The 20,578-nt window shown below is 42.1% G+C and overlaps 1 protein-coding gene and 1 pseudogene across 1 annotated transcript in view; both read left to right on the plus strand.

Annotated features, from left to right (window-relative positions):
• Positions 1–9,379, plus strand: part of Znf786 (zinc finger protein 786) — a 10,091-nt gene extending 712 nt beyond the window's left edge. Inside the window, exons 2-4 of the mRNA XM_010638598.3 lie at positions 1,823–1,949; positions 5,408–5,560; positions 7,055–9,379. Coding sequence (XP_010636900.1) covers positions 1,823–1,949; positions 5,408–5,560; positions 7,055–8,649 — 1,875 coding nt within the window. The 3' untranslated portion in view covers positions 8,650–9,379. The remainder of the gene's footprint in view (positions 1–1,822; positions 1,950–5,407; positions 5,561–7,054) is intronic.
• A 1,413-nt stretch (positions 9,380–10,792) lies between these two features.
• On the plus strand, positions 10,793–12,251 carry LOC104872358 (annotated as a pseudogene).
• Positions 12,252–20,578: the final 8,327 nt, after the last annotated feature.

Here is a 20,578-nt window from a genome sequence, read left to right on the forward strand (position 1 = left end):
GATCCCGGGGGCGCCGTGACCAGACCCGAAAACAAAGCCAAGCGTGGACCGAGGCCCAGGCGGCGAGGGGCGCGGGGGAGGACCAGAGCCCAGGTTTGACGGATTTAAGATTTCAGGGGCTTGGGGTGATGTTTGTAACGTGAGGCCTTGAATGTCAGGATTTAGCCGCTAACGGGATCGCGTTTGCGTTGAGTAGGAAGGAAGGGTTGTTCCGAGGGTAGAGGAGAGTAAAATCCATACAAATTGTACATTGTTTATTTAGTGTTTTATTGAAAGCAAGGTCATGGCATGTTTTTCTAACCATTCTACTAAGCACTCTTACTTGCTGTTAAACGAATTAAGATCATTAACTTAAAAATACCTTGTTCAATCTAAAATACGAGGTACATTCCACGAACGCTCCACACGCCCGAAATGTGGAGGGGTGCTGAACTCTATGCCTTTGCCTTTTTAAAAAAAAGGGGGCTTCACTATATAGTACATACAGCAGTTTTGTGCATGTGGTGAAATGAGATAGAAAATTGTGATACCAGATGTGTTTAGATAGGGCTCATAACACCTCATAAGTGTGAGGTAACTGGTAGAAGTCTGAAGAGTGTGTCTGAACATTTTGGGTGCCCTACGAAGCTCAGTTTTTGGTTTCTCACCCCTTTCCACTACTGACATTTTGTACCAGAAGGTTTTCTCTATGAGGTTCGTCTGATACTTGGCAGATTCCGCTAGATGACACTAGCACACACCCCCCTCCTCCTCAGTTCCATCAAATCAGAAATATCACCAGACTTGTCCTAAAGTGGTCCAGGAGACAAAATTGCCCAGATTGAGAAACAGTGACCTAATGTTTCTCACAGACAAAACAATGTAAACAGATTCCCCAGTATATCCCTAATAGGTTATTGCAAAAATGACTATTTCACAAAGTTTAAATAATGAATTTTTTTTACCTAAATATAAAGGAACTATTATAGTTTTTAAAACCCAATTCTAAACTTCATGCCAAATGTAACAAAAAGATAAACATAAATTAAAAATAAAAGTTGAAATGAAATGTGCTTTAATAGCCACAGAAAAGAACACACTAAAGTTAAAAGTTTAAATTTTAACTTAAAAGAAAATTCAATAAGATGTGGAATGAGCAGTTATGTAGTGGTAGAATTTTAAATTAACAAATACATAATTTACATAATTCTAGTTAATGAACCTCAGCAAGTATAAATTTTCCAAGTCAACAATAGTAAACACAATTATTAAATTAAGTTGGAAATGTAGTTCACTGGTAGAACTCTTGCCTAGCATGTGTAAGGCCTTGGATTTAATCCTCAGCACCACAAAAAGTAAATAAAATTAAAGATGCTTGTCTCCTTTTTAGACTTTATGCTACAAAGTAGAGTACTAATACATAATCATGTGTTGTTTGTAGTTTAGAAAGGGAGTTTTAATAAACAATGAGTATGTCCATTCAGAAAGATATATACATTCATGCAATTTAATGCAGTTTATCCCAAAAATGATCTTGCCTCTTTCTATTGACCTGGAAAATGGCCATCACATATATTAAGTGAATGAATTACATAGTGATTTCTTTTTTTTTAGGAAAAGCTCCATTCCATGCTTAGAGATATATAATTTAGGTTTAAAGAAATGTGGAGTGGGTTGTAGTGGCTAACAGAAGAACCTGTGACTGGACTAGGACAAGAAGTATACTGTTCCCAAGGAAGAGGCTGCTGGATAGACTAAACAATTGGCCACCAGACAGAGCCTTTTAAATTAATGAGGAGCTGGAGTGATTTTGAAGCAGTCACATCTATGTCTGTGATTTCAGTTACCTCTGACTTTTGAAGATGTTGCCATTTATTTCTCGGAGCAAGAATGGCAGGACCTAGAGACATGGCAGAAGGAGCTTTACAAGGGTGTCATGAGGACCAATTACGAAACTCTTGTCTCTCTAGGTAAGATGCATGCAGCTACAGGGATAAATATGGAAGCGGCTCCCATGAAAGGTGTAACTCGCTAGGTGCTCTTGTTTGTCAGATAGAAGATTCCTCAGAAATTATCTCAGAAAGGTTTCTTACTCCCATTCTTTTGTTAATACTTCTGTATACACTACCAGCCCTCACTCCAGGGTGAACATTGTTACTCAGGAATATTTGAGGCAACACCTAACATCAGGGGGTGAGAGGTGACTAAGAACAATCCAAGACTTCCATCAGAGCTTACGCTCAGATTGCTATGGTTTTCCACCTGGGAACATACCTAACTCTTACCATAAAGTGTCTGTGTGTCTGTCTGTTTCTCCCTCATTTGTTTGTTTGTTTATTTATTTATTTATTTATTTATTTGTGTGGTACTGGAGATTGAACTCAGGGTCCTGCACATGCTAGGCAAGTACTCTAATTCTGAGCTACATCTCCAGCTCAGGTACCTATACATATATCTTTAACCTATGAATGGTCTTCCACATAGCTTCCCAGTGAGTTAGACTTTAAGAAACCAAATGTCAGGCCAGGGATGTAGCTTAGTGGTAGAACACTTGCCTAGCATGTATGAGGGCTTAGGCTCAGTCACTGGTAACCACTTATATCTCCTCACCCCAATAAAGGCAGCTAATATTCTTCCCTCGAGTGAGATTCTGGAAGGATTCACATAGATATTTAAGAGTAGCTTACTATGGTTATGATAATAAATGTAAGTTTGGGGGAGTTGTTTTGTTTTTGGTCATATTGGGGATGAAACTCAGAGCCTTGCACCTGCTGGGCAAGTGATATGTAACTGAGCTACATCCCCAGACCCTTTATATTTCTTCTAATTTATGAAATAAAGTTTTAAAAACTCTGTTCAGAGAAGCATCAGATGAAGGATGAATGACAAATGGGTCCTGCTTCATTCTTACCTCACACTCAGTCAACTCCAGAGACAACTATTTTTATTTTAGTTCATAAAGTGGTTTCTTCCAGTCTAAATATCATGGTAACACCTATTTCTTGGTTCATTGAATTTAGCTAACACTAATTACTGTGAAAAATGAGACATTGCCCAACTTATACTATCCCTCTTCTATCTCTTTTCACTATTTCTCCAGTTTTTTATCATTTCTATTTCTCTATTGTTTCATAATTTAAAATAATTTATATAAACGTATATCTTCCATCAACTTTTCATCGCTTGGCTCTGCCTGTGTACAAAGATAAGGTGCTGAGTTTTCTTGTATTCCTTTGTTCTTGACAACTATACCACTTCCTTTATACTGCAACTGCAAGGTTTATAAAACTTGTATTCTCTGTTTTGTTGCCAGAGTAAGTTTTCCAAATCCTGTCTATGGATTTTTTTCTAAAACACTACATTGTTTTTACTGTTACCAAAGAATCCATTAAAGTAATTCAATTTATACAGATAAATAATAATTATATGTCATTAATTCTGTCAGCCCCCCCCGCAAAATGTCCTAAGCATTGAGATCAAGTGGTTCCCCCTTTTCATACTCAGTAGTTATTCAAGATCATGCAGCATTTTAATTTACTCACTGTTGGGTCATGACTATTTAAATTTGGATTTTTAATTTTTTTACTCTTGCTCTCATTCTGTATCCCTCTAATTATCCATCCTCTTAATCATAGTCAGTTACATGAAACTTTCCGCCTTCTGTCAGTTCTCAAATCAATCTATATGTCCAAAGGAATTCCAACCAAAATCCCTGTGGGACTTTTCATGGCCTGTACGCTGACCTAAAGAACGTGGACGAGCAGAGAACCAGAAACCATCAAGAACCCTCTGGGAGGCTCAGAGGCTCTGTGCCTGCATTGCAAGTGTAAGGTCCTGAGTTCGATCCCTGGTACCAAAAAAAAAAAAAAAGAGCTCTCTGGGAACAAGAAGGAAGGTGACTGTCCTATCAGCTAGCATGACTTGTGGTATTAGAGATGGGAAGATGTCTGCTGGTTGTTAGGATGTGAAGCAGATGCGCTTGTGAGAGTGCAGCTGACTGGATGTGCGGTGATAGAAACGCACTCACTGCATTGCAGATGTGCCTGGAGCAGCATGCCAGGGAGCAGAGGACCAGACGGATTGGGACAGGGTCATCCCTTCACACAGTGAATAAGCCTAAGCTTTGTTTCAAAATGGAGACATTTCAGACACATAATTTAAGTTACAGAATGATATGATATGGTTTACATAAAATTCAAAACCAGGAATAAAATATTTATGTGTATGTATTTATTTAAAAAATAAAAACACTGGGCTGGAGCTGTGCCTCACTGATAGTTTAGTATGCACAGGGTCCTAAAATCAATCTCCAGCACTACAAAAAAGAAAAAAGAAAACATGCATGGGCATGATAAACAATAAATTCAGAGTAGTGCTTATCTCTGGGGATAGACACCACATTTAGGGGTTTAAATTGGGCAGTGTCTCTTGTCCTTAAAAAGCGTGAAGTTTGTCAACATAGTAAGATTTGACATGGCAACAAGGTTTTTGTATATTCTTACTTTTCTTTGCTTAGAAATCTTTTTTTTTTTTTGGTACCAGGAATTGAACTCAGGACCTTGCACTTGTGAGGCAGGTGGTGACACCACTGAGCTAAATCCCTGACCCACCTTAAAAAATATATTTATTTTAATATATTTTAATATTTTATTTATATTTTATATATTTATATTTTATTTGTATATATTTTTCTTTTTTTCTTTTTCTTTTTCTTTTTCTTTTTTTGGTGCTGAGGATCAAACTTGGGACCTTGTGCTTGCAAGGCAGGCAGCAGAACTGAGCTAAATCCCCAAATCCCCAACCCAGAAATATTTTTATGTGATTTGTTTTGTTTTGTTTTTTTGGTAACAGGGATCAAACTTGGGCCCTTGTGCTTGCAAGGCAGGTGGTGGAACCACTGAGCTAAATCCCTGGCCCCAGAAATATTTTTAATAAAAATTATTTTTAAAAATCCTTTTGACATAATTTTGCCACAGCTAACTACCTTTAAAATGTACTCCTGCAGGGCATGGTAGTGCACACCTGTAATCCCAGCACTTGGGAGCCTGAGGCAGAAGGATTGCCATGAGTTCAAGGCCAGCCTGGGCTATATATTGAGTTTTAAGGCCAGCCTGAAGGACATAGTGAGACCCTGTCTCAAAAAAGCCTCAAAAAATAAAAAGTATTAAAGCCTTTGCTATGTGGCTTGTGGTTGAAATACAGCATTGCTAGATGCACAAGGGCTGTGACAAAACAGCACATCCAGCCTGACAGACCCAGATAGACTAGCAAGCACTGTTAGATAGATGGGCAGTTTTACTCCCCTTCACATAAACCTATTGTTTATTGACATGCATTGTCCTAGAAATGGGTTTTGGAAAAACTCAGAAGCAACTTTAAATATGGTGCCCAAGGAAGCCAAACTATCCTGTCTGACTTCTCTGTGCAGATGGTGCACTTCCCAAACCGGAACTAATTTCCTGGATTGAACAGGGGAGAGAGCCCTTCAGAAGCTGGGGAGAATTCCAACAACCGGGAAACATGGTTCTCTCCTCCGCTGACCTGCATTTTGATCAAGTTATTGAGGGACAGCTGTTTGGGGGTGAGTATTGAGAAATGGTCTGGGCCGGGGATTTAGCTCAGTGGTGCTGTGCCTGCCTGGCAAGTACAAGGTCCTGAGTTCCATCCCCAGTGCCAAAAAATAAATGGGCCTGATATTAAGACATCAAATTTCTAGTTTCTCTTCTTTGGTCTTGACTTTCTGTTTGGCAAAGCAAAGGCTTCGTGTTTCAAAGATTCTAGACAGAGGTGGTAGCACAGTGGGTAGGAGTGTGGGTTCTGCAGTGTGAGTCTGCATCCTGCCTCTTTGGGTGACTCTGGGCAGGCTACTGATCCTATAAGTATTTCGATTCCTAGCGTACAGAAGGAAGATGAGCAAAGTGCCTACACTACAGGATTAAACTGGCTTATCAGGTGCCATTTAAAGTGGTTCCATACCCATCATTGATGGAAGCTGTTCTTGGTAGGGGATAGGAAAGAACAGAAGCAGAGACGGATTGGATATCTTTGTGACTAAAGTGCTTTCCATGCTACCAGGAGACGATCATCTATTTGAATGTTCAAACTTGAGCTTATCTTCCATATCTTGTCATGATGGGAGAATCTGACACTGGGGTTCTTAAAACTCAGTATTAAATTACTAAGTGGAAAAAAAAAATCAAACATGAGTACTACCCTAAGAAATCTTCATCTATTTATAGCTGCTGCTTTCTGGAGAGCAAAGGATGTTTTTTGGTTCTTGCTATTTTTTATTTTATTTATTTGTTTTATTTTGTTTTTGGTACCAGGGATCAAACTCAGGTTCTTGAGCTTGCGAGACAGGCAGCAGAACTACTGAGCTAAATCCCTGGCCCGGTTCTTGCTATTTTTTAAAAAGAAATTATTTCACTTTTTTTCATCTATTAATTCTTCCAAGAATTTTTGTTAAAACATTGGTTGAGGCTGGGAGTGTGGCTTAATGATCAAGCACGTACCTTGGGTTCAGTCACCAGAATTTTTTAAAAATTGGTGATGATAGGGGCATGGAGGACTAGAGCTGAGCCTTGCTGCCTGGTTTTAGAGCCAGAGAAGCATGTGGGTGACACAGAACAGGTATTCAGGCTCTTTTAGGAACATACCTTGTGGCCTTAGGTATGTCTTACATCAAACAGGGCAAGTCTGATCTTCTGAAGTTATCATAGTGGTCAGCAGTTGCTTATGTGTTGTTTCCCTGTTTATACAGGATAAGCAGCCAAAGCCAAAAGTAATCCATTTAACAAAGATTACATGGTGGGCAAATGGGATTTGAACCCAGGCTGTCTGATTCCAGAGCTTACACTGGAACTTTATGACCTGTATTCTCTTTTCAATGTTATAAGATAGGTCTACTAGTTTCAGGAGACTGTCACTAGATTCATTTAAAAAGCACACTATGTGCTTGGGAAGTTTGGTGGAAGCAGGGTTTTCAGGCCACGCCATGTTAGAGAGCACTTCTGTGGTGACAGTTTTTAGTCATGGATAGAAAGGCAGACTAACTGAATTTTTGTTTCAATTTCAGGAGATCACCAAACTGTAAAATCAAGAGAAACTGAATGTCAATTCCAGTTAGATCCTCTTCAGAGTCAGTCTTCCCTTGAATTCAGATTTTTCGGAGAAAGGCCTGACCCAAGCCTCACTCCCCTGAGCCCAAAGAGACAGAACACATGGGCCCTGGTGGCAGAGGCCAGCGAGTCTGTCCAAAGAGAAGGGATCCCAAGCCACGGTGTTCTGCATTTCCCTGGCTCACAGGAAGTCCCCTCTTGGCAAAGCACTCAGTACCCTTGCTCTGTCTGCAGCAAAAACTTTTGGGAGAAGAACCACTTAGTAAGGCACCAGAGGAACCATTCCAAGGACCTGTCACCTAGGGATAGGGCCTGGCAGAAGTTCAACAAGCTAGCTGAGGCACAGCCGCTGCAGAGAGCTCTGGGGCTCTTCTTGTGCCCAGAGTGTGGGCAGAGCTTCCGCCTGCAGCGGTGTTTGCAGAGACACCTGGCCGCCCATGGGAGGAAGAGCCCATTCCAGTGCCCCCATTGCAAACTGCGTTTTCATCAGGAGCAGACTCTGCTCAGCCACAGCCTTAGGCACAAGAGGGGGAAGCCTTCCCACTGCCGAAAATGTGGCGAGGGTTTTGCCACACAGTGCATGCTCAGGGAGCGGCCTTTCCAGTGTCCCCAGTGTGGCAGGGGCTTCCACTGGCAGGGACAGCAGCTGCGCCCGGATGAGAAAACCTTCCAGTGTCCACCATGCGCGCTGGGCACCCATGAACAGCAGCACTGCGGTGAGACGCCCTACTCCTGCGGCGAGTGTGGCCGCGGCTTTGCTCACCGCTGCAAGCTCCGTGAGCACCTGCGTGTACACAGCGGGGAACGGCCCTTCGCTTGCCCAGAGTGCGGCAAGTGCTTCCGCCTCAAGGGTATTCTGAAGGCTCACCAGCGCACACACAGTGTGGAGCGCCCCTTCTCGTGCCCCCAGTGTGCCAAAGGCTTTGCGCGCCAGTCTAAGCTTATTGAGCACCTGCGCGTGCACAGCGGTGAGCGCCCTTTCCGCTGCCCGGAGTGTGACCGTGGCTTCCGCCTGAAGGGGCAGCTAGTCAGCCACCGGCGCCTACACACAGGGGAAAGGCCCTTCCAGTGCCCGGAGTGCGACAAGCGTTACCGCGTGAAGGCAGACATGAGGGCTCATCAGCTGCTGCACCGTGGGAAGATGCCCTTCTCCTGCGCCTGCGGTAAGGGCTTTGCCAAGCAGTCCAAGCTCACCGAGCATGTGCGCACACACACCGGAGAGAAGCCCTTCCAGTGTCCCACCTGTGACAAGCGCTTCCGCTTGAAGGCTCAGCTGCTCAGCCACCAAGGCCTGCACACTGGAGAGAGACCCTTCCGCTGCCCTGAGTGTGACAAGAACTTTCGGGAGAGGGGTCACATGCGGAGGCACCAGCGCATCCACAGGCCCGAGAGGCCCTTTTCCTGTGATGACTGCGGGAAAGGCTTCATCTATAAATCTAAGCTGGCTGAGCATGTCAGGGTGCACGCAAAGGCCTGTCGGTCTCCCAGTGAGTCTGACATTAAGAAGAGGCTTAGCCAGCTGTTTGCCATGATTGAGGCGGACTGGAGCTGAGGCCAGCACCATGTCAGAGCCAGAAATGGAACTGATGTCCCCTGAATCTGAAGCTTCTGGAGCCAGGGCCAAACCCATCACTGACAGTTGAGGGGCAGAGGTCTTTCCTTGGCAAGGGTGTAGTACAAATTAGGAATTTGGAAAACGAGTAGGGCAACTTCCATTGCCTATTCTTTGATACAAAGATTTAGATTTGTTCCTCCCATCTTGGGTAGTTTTGACCCAAATGCTAAGCTAGCTATAAAATGCCAGCTTGAAATAAGACCAAAGGCAACTCCTCCAGTTCCATTCTCAAAGCTGAAAGGATAGGGCTGTCTACTAAATGTCACTTCAACTTAGCTTCTTTTCAGTGGGTGATCCCAAACTGTGGATTAAATCCAGTGAATTTTGTTTCCAGCTTGAAATGCTCCTGTGACTGGTTTGGGGTCATTTATTTTGAGATGCAGATTAATTCTCTGAATCTCTATGCAAATGCTGAAGTTTCTCAGCAGGCTCTGTAGTGCTGTTACATAGGGTCCCCTAAGGAAATGTTTATGATTTTAGCAAAATTTGGCTAATCTGGCTTGAAGAAACAAGAAATTGAATGTACTGAGAGGTACAGAACCTGAAGGAAGATGTCAGGTTGCGTCAAGAGGTAGAGATATGGCAGTTCCAGAACAAAGATGTTACTTGCTTCAGAGTGTGAATGAGACTCCCAACAGTGAATAAGCTACTGACTAAAAGCTGATTTAAGACAAAATAACAGCTTAATTAGGAAGCATTATGGGGAATGACAGTTTAAAGTGGGGAGTTTCAGGCAGATATTAATACAAATAAATCATCCAGTGCCTTACTTTCTCATTGCTGGAAAAAAAATTCACCCACAATTAAAGGAAAAAAGGTTTATTTTAGCTCAGTTTGTGGAGGTTTCAGTCTATAGTTGGCTGGCTCCAAGGCAGGGTGGCATGGCAGGGTGGCATAGCAGAGGAGAAACAGTCCATGGCAGGTTAGGCAGAAAGCAACCAGTCTTCTATCCTCTTTTATTCTATCCACATCCAGGGTGAGTGAGTCTTCCCTCTTCAGTAAGTCCACCACCCACACCCAGAACTATCTTAAACCAATCAGTGGACTAATTCAGTATCATACACCCATTATCTAATTTCTGATTCCCAAGAGGGCTGGAATTCTAAGGGGATGACAGAAAATTAGATTATCAGTAGACTGTAACAGAAATTACTCTAAAACAACATTTAAGGAATAGTTTTCTTTGGTACTTTAACTTCAGAGATATTCTGCAGGAAATGAATTACATGGCCAATTACACAAAGATCCTAATTATATTGCCTATTGTGCATTCTTTGTTTTTATTTTTTTGTGCATGTGTGTTGGTTTTATTTGTTTGTTTTGGTACTAGGAATTGAACTCAGGACTTTGCACTTGCAAGGCAAAGCTAAATCCCCTGCCCTTTTGTTTTGCCCATAGTCTCATTATGTAGTTCAGGCTGGCCTTGAAGTCATGGAGATCCTTCTGCCTCAGCCTCCCAAGTTCTGGGATCATAGGTATATGCCACCATGCCCAGTGAAAACTTCTTTTTTGGTTTTGATTGAACTCAGTGCCTTTATACACCATTTTGTCCCAGCTCTTTTTCATTTTTAAATTTTGAGACAAGGTCTCACTGAATTGCCCAGGCTGGGCTAAAACTTGCAATCGTTCTGTCTTAGTAGGATTACTGAATAGCTGGGATTACAGGCATGTGCCACTGCTGCACCTAGCTTGAAGAAAAACACATGAAAAAGCAAGATGGGATGATATACAGAACTTGGACAAATTATATAATTCAAAATAAGAGCAAAATTCTTATTTTTTAGCCTCAGCCATTATTTTATGTATTTATTTGTTTGTTTTGTTTTGAGACAGGGTCTCCCTTTGTTGTTCAGGCTGGCCCTAAACTCACTATGTAGCCCAGACTGGCTTTGAACTCATGGTGATCCTCCTGCCTCAGCCACCTGAGTGCTGGGATTACAGGCATGCGCCACCACACCCAGCTCTCTTTGTATTTGTTTACATTTATTTATTTATTTATTCGTTTATTTATTTATTTATTTATTTATTTGGATCGAACCCAGGGGCACTCTACCATGAAACTACATCCCCATCACTTTTTAAAATTTTTATTTTAAGACAGAATCTCACTAAGTTGCCCAGGCTGGGCTCAAACTTGTGATTCTTCTATCTCAACTGATTATCTGGGAAGAGGCATGTATTACCACATCCAACAAAGGTAAATTTTAACTGTGCTATGCAGAAAATCTATAGAAGTTACTGTTAAAAAACACATACTTTCGTTGGGCATGGTGGTACACACTTATAATCCCAGCACTTGAGAGGGTGAGACAAGAGGATTTTGGGGTAGTTAAGAGGCCAGCCTGGGCTACATAGCGGGTTCAGAGCCAGCCTGAAATACAAAGTGAGAGCTTGACTCAAAAAAACAAAACAAGTTCAATCCCGAGTACCAAAACAAAACAAACCCACATACTTTTATGAAAAAGGAAGTATCTAAAAACAAAAGTACTGGTTTAGTATTTGAGCCAATGTGTGTGGCAGGAGGATTGCAATATAATCTTATACTGACATACAAAGTGACAACAGCAGCCAGGCCAACTTTTGAGCCACAGAGGTGGAAGAGGGAAAGGAGAAGGTGATTTGAGCCAACTCTCAAAACAATATTCAAGTAGGGACCTTTCCTCTCATACAAAGATAAAATATAGACAAACTACTCAGGATGCCCCTGAAGAGGTTCAAAATTGAGACTTTAGGAGAGAATTGGAAGAGAGAGAGAGCTGCTGCAAGAGACAAAAATAGGGATCATCCAACCCAAGAACACACAACCTCTTCAATGTCAAGCCTCGGTTAGACCAGATTTCTGCTGCCAACCTTGATGCAGATGATCCTCTAACAGGTGAGGAGCATGAAGATTTTGAGGAAGAGAGTGATGATGATACTGCACCTCTTCTTGCAGAAATGGGGAAAAAATAAGCTGAAGATCAGGACAGGAAGGAACAAAAACAAAAAGCTGAAGAAGAAAAGATTCATATGGAAAACATTCTTAGTGGAAATCCTCTCCTTAATCTCACTGGCCCATACCAACCGCAGGCCAACTTCAAAGTTAAAAGAAAGGTGGGATGATGATGTTGTTTTCAAGAATTGTGCCAAGGGTATAGATGATCAGAAGAAAGACAAAAGATTTGTAAATGATACACTGTGATCTGAATTTCACAAAAAGTTCATGGAGAAATATATTAAGTAGTACAGCTTTATGTGCTTAATTAAATTCTGTAAAATGTTAAACAAACGTCCTAAAATAAAATAAAAAGTCCTAAGAATAATTTTAAAATGTAACTGTTAATATATTAAAATCTTTGTAGTACATAGTCAAAGAAATAGATACTCCTCATTTAAGGACCAAGGCAAGATGTGTACTGTGATACTGTGTGATCAACAGGCCTCATAAGACTGTGCTACAAATCACTCCCACATCAAAACAGGCAAACCATATAGCTTATTTTTCCCCAGTGTCAGGCATTATAGAAATAATACATATTTTAGGGCCAGAGATTTAGCTCAGCGGTTCGGTGGCCTGCCTTGCAAGTGCAAGGACCTGAGTTCAATCCCCGGTACCAAAAAACAAAAAAAACAAAAAATAAAACATATTTTGAAGTTATTTGTCTTTTCATAAATGTGTTTATTTGTACTACATACCTACTGAATGGGCCTCAAATGCGATAGGCGACAGGCTCCCCTCATGTAACAACCAACTCCCATTTTGCAACTACCTCATTAAACCAAACCTGGTTACTAGATGAGGCATGATAAATGGCATGTACATTACAATGTTCAGAACAAAGAAATGGTCAAAGGAAACTCCAACTTGACGACTTTGCTTTTATTTGCATAACTTACATGCTGTACTGTGATGTGTAACAGCACAAAACTATTGTACTCTACAGGACAATCAGCAAAATTATAGTACTGTGTAAACAAGGTGTGCCATACAAAAAAGATGCATTGAGGCTGTATCAACAAGATGTAGAGAACTGCAAAAAGATCAATAAATAAGAATAAAGATGGATCATATGTCCAAAAAGTACACCTCTGCTGTATGTGTGAACAGTCATTTACCAGGTGGGTGTTCAATGAGGGATATCTGTAGAACAGAAGATCCTGCAAATAGACAAAAAGAAAGTAAATAGAAGATGGATGTGCAAATTCTAGGGTTTTGCGTTTTTTTTTGTTTTTTTTGTTTTTTAATACCAGGGATCAAACTCAGAGCCTTGCACTTGCAAGGCAGGTGGTGGCACCACTGAGCTAAATCGCCAGCCCAGAGATTATATATTTCTTAATCACATGTGACATAAATTGCATGAAAGGAATCAAGTAAATAAAAGGAGGAAAAAACCACATATGTTATATATTTATATAACAATATGTGGTTACCAGGGGATTTTGAATTTTAAAAAGTAATAAAGGGTATTTAAAATTCAGTATTCCCAAGGTGTGTCTTTTCAATTCTTTTCAGAATTTATGCAATATGTAATTTATGTAAATATATATATATATATGCAAGACAATTTATAATTGTAAATTCCTTTAGAATCATAAGCAACAGAATAGTTTTTGTTCCAAACTCTAATGTTACATTGAAGACAACAAAACCCCAATATTAGGTGTGATGGTACATGCCTTGACCCTAGCACTGGGAAGGCTGAGACAGGATGATTGCTGAGAGTTGGAGACCAGCCTGGGCTACATAGCTATGTAGTAAATTCAAGGACAGCCTGACTACATAGGAAGACCCTGTCTCAAAACAACAACAAAAATAAATATCTCAGCCAGGCGTGGTGGCACATGCCTATAATCCCAGCACTGGGAAGGCTGAGGCAGGAGCATCACTGTGAGTTTGAAACCAGTGTGGGCTACATAGTTCCAGGTCAGTCTCAACTACATAGTGAGACCCTGTCTCAAAAAACAACCCCCCCCCAAAATCTCACCCACAGTTTTATCCTTAGTTGGAAACAGCACTAAGAGTGCAGGTCTAATTTCAAAGCAGGGATTCTTCCACTGCACCTAATTAGAAATCAAGGAAGTGCATTTCTGTGGTGCTGCAAATAACCAACCAACATGGTTATCTAAATCAGTTAGTTGTTTACAGAAGGAGACGGGGAAGGCAGTAAGGTGATCCTTTAAGCAACTGCTTTGAGTGTGGGAATCCATGGGGCTGGGGAGGTCTCAGGAACTTAGAAAGTGAGATTCACTCCTTTTAGCCATTGGCATTCATCCATCCCTTTTTTTGTTTTTTTAAGCAAAACATGTATTGGTACATTTTAGATATACATAACGATGACATTCATCATAGGGAATTTGTACCAGTACATGATATATCTCCTTTTTTCTCCATCTCCCCTCCCTTTTGTATAAAAGCTTTTTCATTTTTTTTCTTGTCCTTTTCTTTCCTTCCCCTCGCTTGTCCCCCTTCTCATTTGAATATTTTCTTCCTGTTTCCCAGTGTTTATTGTACATTTTAGTCCTTATTTCCACTTTTGGTTTCTCACACCAGAGAAACAATGCAGTATTTAAATGTTCCATTAATTTCATCTGAGTATTGTCTCAAAGAGCATCTATTTACCTTGAAATGTCTCAAGCTCATCCTTTATGGATGAGTAGTACTCTGTTGTATTTAAAAAAAAAAAAAGACAAAAAACATCTTTTTTTATCCATTTATCTGTTGATGGGCATTTGAGCTGTTTCCAAGACTTAGCTATTACAAATTGTGCCACTGTAAACATGGGTGTGCATACTATTCTGGTATGATGCTTTTGATTCTTTTGGGAAGATACCAAGATGAGGAATAGGGCTGGGGATTTAGTTCAGTGGTGCCACCGGCATGCCTCTCAAGTGCAAAGTCCTGAGTTTGATCCCCGGTACCAAAAAGAAAGAGGAATAGCGGAGTCAAATGGAACTTCCAGTTTTAGTTCTTTGAAGAATCTCCACACTGATTTCCACAGTGGTTTCCCTATCTACACTCCCACCAGCAGTGGAAAGGGTTCCTTTCACCCCACAGTTCCTCCAGTATTTGTTACTGATTCATTTCTTGATAACCATTCTTTCTGGAAGTGAGATATTGACCCTATTTGAAAGATCTGACAGAATGCTTTAACAAGATCCCTGCCACAGGAGGATTCTGAGTTTGAGTCCATTTTGATCAACTTAGTGAAATCCAGTCTCAAATAAAAATAAGGGCTGGGGATGTAGCTCCGTCAGAAGCGCCTGGGTTCACACTCCAGTCCCAATAAATAAATAAATAGATAAAATTTTAAAAATCCCTGCGACAAAGGGAGTGTTAGCCGGGCGTGTTGGCACATGCCTGTAATCCCAGCACTCGGGAGGCTGAGGCAGGAAGATCACTGTGAGTTCAAGACCAGCCTGGGTTACACAGTGAGTTCCAGGTCACTCTCAACTACATAGTTGTCACGCGCACCTCGCCAGCAAGGAACACGCAACACTCAGGATTCTTCTGATGCACGCTTTATTGGAGTTTCTTCTACATTCTTCAAAATGGCGGAAAGACCCCGAGCCGGATGCGAGCCTGCCTTTTATAGCCTCTCGGGTGACGTGGCCCATTTCTATTGGTCAATGCTGGCCTGCGTCATTCTGACGAACCAAGCGCCTCTTCTGCGCGAGCGTGAACCACCGTCACCGGCGGACTCACATCCGGAATTCATGCAGGGCATGAAGAACCCGGAAATAATGGCGCGTGACACATAGTGAGATCCTATCTCAAAAAACCAAAATAAATAAATAAAATAAAGGCAAAGCATTAATCAGAATTGTAACACATTACAGTATGGTGTGATGTGAAAAAAATAAAACATCTAAAAATTTTTTTTAAAAGACTTCTTAAAACCTCGGATAGCCAGGCATGGTGGCACACACCTGTAATCCCAGCACTCGGGTGGCTAAGGCAGGAGGACCTCTGTGAGTTCGAGACCAGCCTGGGAGACATAAAGCGCGGATAGACTACCAAGTCTTTAAAGAGAAATCTTCACATTGTGTGGTTGAGGGTTCAGAGACCTCTTGGGCACAGTGGAACTGCAACTGCTGGTACACATTTGAGAATCTTAACATCCAAGGTAACAGAATCCAAAGCAGCAGTTATGAATGCCCGTGGTGTAAACGTTTGAAGTAAAATTAATTAAATAGAGATTAAATAGAGGAAAAGCCCTACGCATGGTGTCAATGGAGAAAGTAGCGTAAGGAAATGGTCACCAGTCGCAGACTAGGATGAGGGCCAAGGGAGGTATGGAAGCAGGCCAAGTTGGTGGACACTGGTGTGCCCTTGCTTCGTGAGATTACTGAAATCTGATCGCTGTGAAATTGCCTCCAGGATTAATGAAGTTGCTTAAAGCGTATCTATTGAAAGATGAGTTTTATCACCCTCTTCCCAGCTTCTCCGAGGAGAAAGCTATAGGATACCAAATCATTCCTAAGACGTTGAAAACCACTGTTGTGAGTGGGTGAGTGGCAAAGGGATGTAAAATGGTGGTACAATGACACAATTTATTTTAAAGTAGGGCTGCAGATCAGCCAATGTGGAGAAGGAAAGTCGTCACGTACTGTCCAATTCCGTAGCGTACATGCTGATAGAGTACAGATCTGATTTTTGTGTAACCCCAAAAGAGGAAGGGGCCAGAAGTTTGCGGATTCTGGAGCTGTTCCAGCCCCTGCCCACCCCCCATACCGAGGAGATGGTAATCGATTCCTAGACTCCCAGGGCAGCGGTGAGCAGTAGGCGTCTTTTAGCCCCACCTCCCTTCAGACCCTGATGTGAGCCGGGAGCAGAACAGCTTCTCAGAGCAAGAAATGAAAGGTTCCCAGGATGCCTTGCGTGTCTCCAGGGCAACGGCAGGGGTGGGGCCCCGGGATAGAGGCGGGGCCTATGGCTCAGTCTCCGCTCACTACAGGCGGCAAAGTAGCTGTGCTTCCCCGACTCTGGCAGTAGCTAGGAGGCGGCGGCGATCAAGATCTGCAGGTCCCACCAAGTGCCGGGCGGTAACAATCTGCGCGGGCGGAGCGGACAGCCCGAGGGTCGGAGGGCCAGGCGGCCCACGGCCTCGGAGAAGCTGAGGCCGACTGTTCCTCTTTGTCACCCATCGGGTGTGGCCTGGGAACTCCACGAATAGGAACACTTTTCTAAATTGCAGTGATAGCAGCGATCATTTTAGTAACCGACTTTTTTTGGTACCGGGGATCAAACTCGGGTCCTTGTGCTTGACGAGGCAGGCGGCGGAACCACTGAAATAAATCCCCGGCCCGTGGCAACCGATCTTTAGAAAAGTATGATGATTGTAACTCTAAATTTCATGCCTTGCAAAGACCTCCTTCCACCCCAGGGGTGATAGCAAGTTAGCTTCCTTCAGCCCAAATTGAAACCGTGTTTCTCAAGAAATATGGCAATTAATGCATTGCCCTTTTCAGGATTGGAGTGGGAGAGAGGCAAGAGCTGAGCAGGGGATTAAAGGGAACACTTGAGGTGCTAATCCAAAACGCTCATTCTGTGAGGAGTAATGTGAGTTTCAGAAACTGGTGTGCCTTTCTCCAGGCCGTATTACTCTTGATTCAGAGGGGAGCCTGGCTTCTTGAATTCCTTCCTTGCTCCCCGTCCTTTCCGTCAACAAAATATACTGACCCTTTCGTCCTCTAACAAGTATTGGTTATTAATATTTACACAATTGCCTCTCTGGGGTTTTGATTGACTAATCAAGCTTCTGCTTCACATTTTTCAAACTATTAGGAAGCTAAAGAACAGCTCCCTTATTTCCCTTTGGAACTTTTATGGAAAGAGATGTTTTGATTTTCCTGTGCAGAATTTTGAAAAAGATCATCGGAGGTCTGTCATTTCTTTCTGACAATTGTCATGTGTTCATGAAACCAGTTGTCAATTTTCAGTTGTTAAATTTCATTTTACTGGAGCAAAACAATATCAAAGGTAGGAGCCTCTGCCAATGTGACTTTCTGAAATTGCGTTAGCTTTCTGTCACTGTGACAAAACACCTGAGAAAAACAATTTAAAAGAGTAAGGGTTCATTTTGCTTCATGATTTCAGAGGTTTCAGTCCATGGTGAGCCAGCTCCATTCCATTAAGGCCTTGGTGAGGCAGAGGCAGAGACCTTATGGCAGAAGGGGTGGTAGAGAATAGCTGCTCACCTATGGCCAGGAAACAGGGTAAGATAAGCAGAAACCCTGTAAAATCACCCTCCGTCTTTTGCTTTTGTTCTACCTGGATCTCCACCTACTGGATGGTGCCACCCACATTTAGGTGAGGGACATCGATTTGCTATCCTACAATTCCAATTATCCCTGAAAGCACCTGACAGACACACATAGGATGCTTTAGTGATTTTCTTTCCTTTTTTTTTTTTTAAGTGGGAAACAGATTTTTATTCTGAATAATTTTCTAGATGTTTCTCAACTCAATCGAATTAATGGTCAAGATTAAACATCACACATAAAAACACATGAGTGATTTTACAATATTGTAGGAGACCAGAGGAGAATCGAGGCTTAATTGGCCTTCTCTGTGAGCACAAAGGAGAAAGGCTGTACTCAGGAGTGATGGCATATTGCAGGTTCTAGGGAAAAGTTCAGACAGCTGAAGTTAAGTTGTTTACCTGAGTATGTACTAATGGATATTGGAAAGAAGATGAATCTTATGTTACTTTGATTGCTTGTACCGGTGTTTGGGTGAATAAAAGCAACAGAAGCCAGACACGGGCTTCTCTGCCTACTAGAGGCAAAAGCTCCCAGCTGCCCTCCTGTTAAACTGACTCCTTGTCTCTGTCATCATCCTCATTCACCCCTCGGTTAGAGAGAACAAAGTACTGGGTCTAGGTCCCCCACAAGTGGTGCATGGGTCGGGAAAGCTGGCACCTGGCAAAGGCTGGCCAGGTAGGTCAGCTACACAATATCTCAGAGAAAATTGAAGATGATACGCTTGTATTTATCACACAGTGTGATCACATGTGTTTATACAACTGTGTGGGAAGGTAGGTGCCTAGCAACTATATGTATCCCTATATGTAACAACTATATGTGTAAGTGCTCAAATGTTCATTTAATTGATTCTAAAATATAATGATGGAATCTGGATTTGGTATCTTTAATATAGCACAGAAGGAAGTTAAGGAATGTAGTAGGCATCGCCAGGCAGCTGCTGATCAGCTAGAGTTGTAAGCACGAGCTCAATCCTCATTTTGGTCTGTAATCATAAATCAAGGTAGGCCCTTTAAGGGAGAAAGCTAAGTTCCTTCAGAGGATAAAGTAACAGCATAGACAAATAAGTGATTATGATGTAATACTAAGTTAAAAATGAAGAATATAAAGCCACATGTAAACCAGCGTGGCAGCACATGCCTGTAATCCCAGTAACTTGGGAGGCTGAGGCAGGAGGACTGCCACAAGTTTGAGGCCTGCTTAGACTACATAGTGAGACCCTGTCTCAAAAAAACAAAACTAAATAAATAAAAATACTCAACAAAAAAACAAAACAAAAAAAAAAAACAAAGGGCCAGGGATTTAGCTCAGCAGTTCGGTGGCCTGCCTTGCAAGCGCAAGGGCCAGAGTTCAATCCCCAGTACCAATAAATAAATAAATAAATACTCGGGAGGCTGAGACAGGATTACCACAAATTCCAGGCCAGCCTGGGCTACATAGTGAGTCCAAAGCCAGCCTGGACTATGTATAGCAAGACCCTGTCTCAAATAAAGGCCCTACATGTGTATTGTTACGTCTGGTATTTTTCAATTGTTTTCTGTTAGCTTGTTGATCGAGATTCTTTATTTTACCCATGCTGACCTCCAGCTCCTAGACTCAGATGATTTCCCCAAGTCTCCCAAGTAGTTGGTACTACAGACTTGAACCACTGTGCCTGGCAAAGCAAAGATTTGTGGAAATTAATTCACCTCTGAAGAATTCAGTTCTTTCTTCTGAAAGGTGGCTGTATCAATCAGAATCATGGGCAAGTAGGACTATCACTGAGTTTTCCAGCAAATACTAAACATTGTTTTGTTTTGTTTTTTGAGACAGGGTCTTGCTATGTACTCAAGACTGGCCTCAAACTTGTGCTGATCCTCCAGCCTCAGCCTCCCAAGTGCTGGGATTATAGGCATGCACCACCATGCCTGGCTCATTCATGTAATTTAATTCCTAGACAGTACTGAGCAAAAGCCTCATACGTGCAGAGCATAAATCCCCAGCCTAGTTTTCCAACTATGTAAACTCAGCTTGTGATGACAGATATGAGTGCCAAGGTTGTCACAGATCTGCCCGGAGGTGATCAAGATGGAGAAGACTAATTCCCCATAGGCCGCCTCTCTAGGGATCGAGATGCTGAGTAGAGGAAAACACAAGTTCAAATTGACCTATAAGCCTGGCCTAATAGTGTTAAATGGCTACCCTGGGGGATGAGACAAGACATAATTCATTTGTATGAATGAATCTCCAAACTAGGGTCCGGTGGTGGGACTTAACCTCAACCTCTCCACATTACAAGCAATTATGGAGATTTTGGAGATAATCGTGAAAGTGCTATCCCCCTGTGCTCCTGCCCCTGCTTTCCAAAGCCAGATTAGAGGAGATTAAGACACAAAGAACAAGGAGCTTCCCAATGTGATGCCACATTCTGCTGCTGAATGAACTTCCACTGCCATGCTCTAAACTCTGTGTAAAGCTAATTTCAAAGTGTGTACGCGCAGATTCGTGGTACTTTAACAGGTCCTCCTCCCTTACCTGTATCAACAGAGGGCCTTGGTTGTATTTGTTCCACATCTGGGCAAACGGTGTATTTATTCTTCTGTTTACTACAAATTAATAGAAAACTACCAAGAAAGACAAAACT

The sequence above is a fragment of the Fukomys damarensis genome, unplaced genomic scaffold (assembly GCF_012274545.1).
Source record: "Fukomys damarensis isolate Sample0158 unplaced genomic scaffold, DMR_v1.0_HiC HiC_scaffold_16, whole genome shotgun sequence".
NCBI lineage: Eukaryota > Metazoa > Chordata > Mammalia > Rodentia > Bathyergidae > Fukomys > Fukomys damarensis.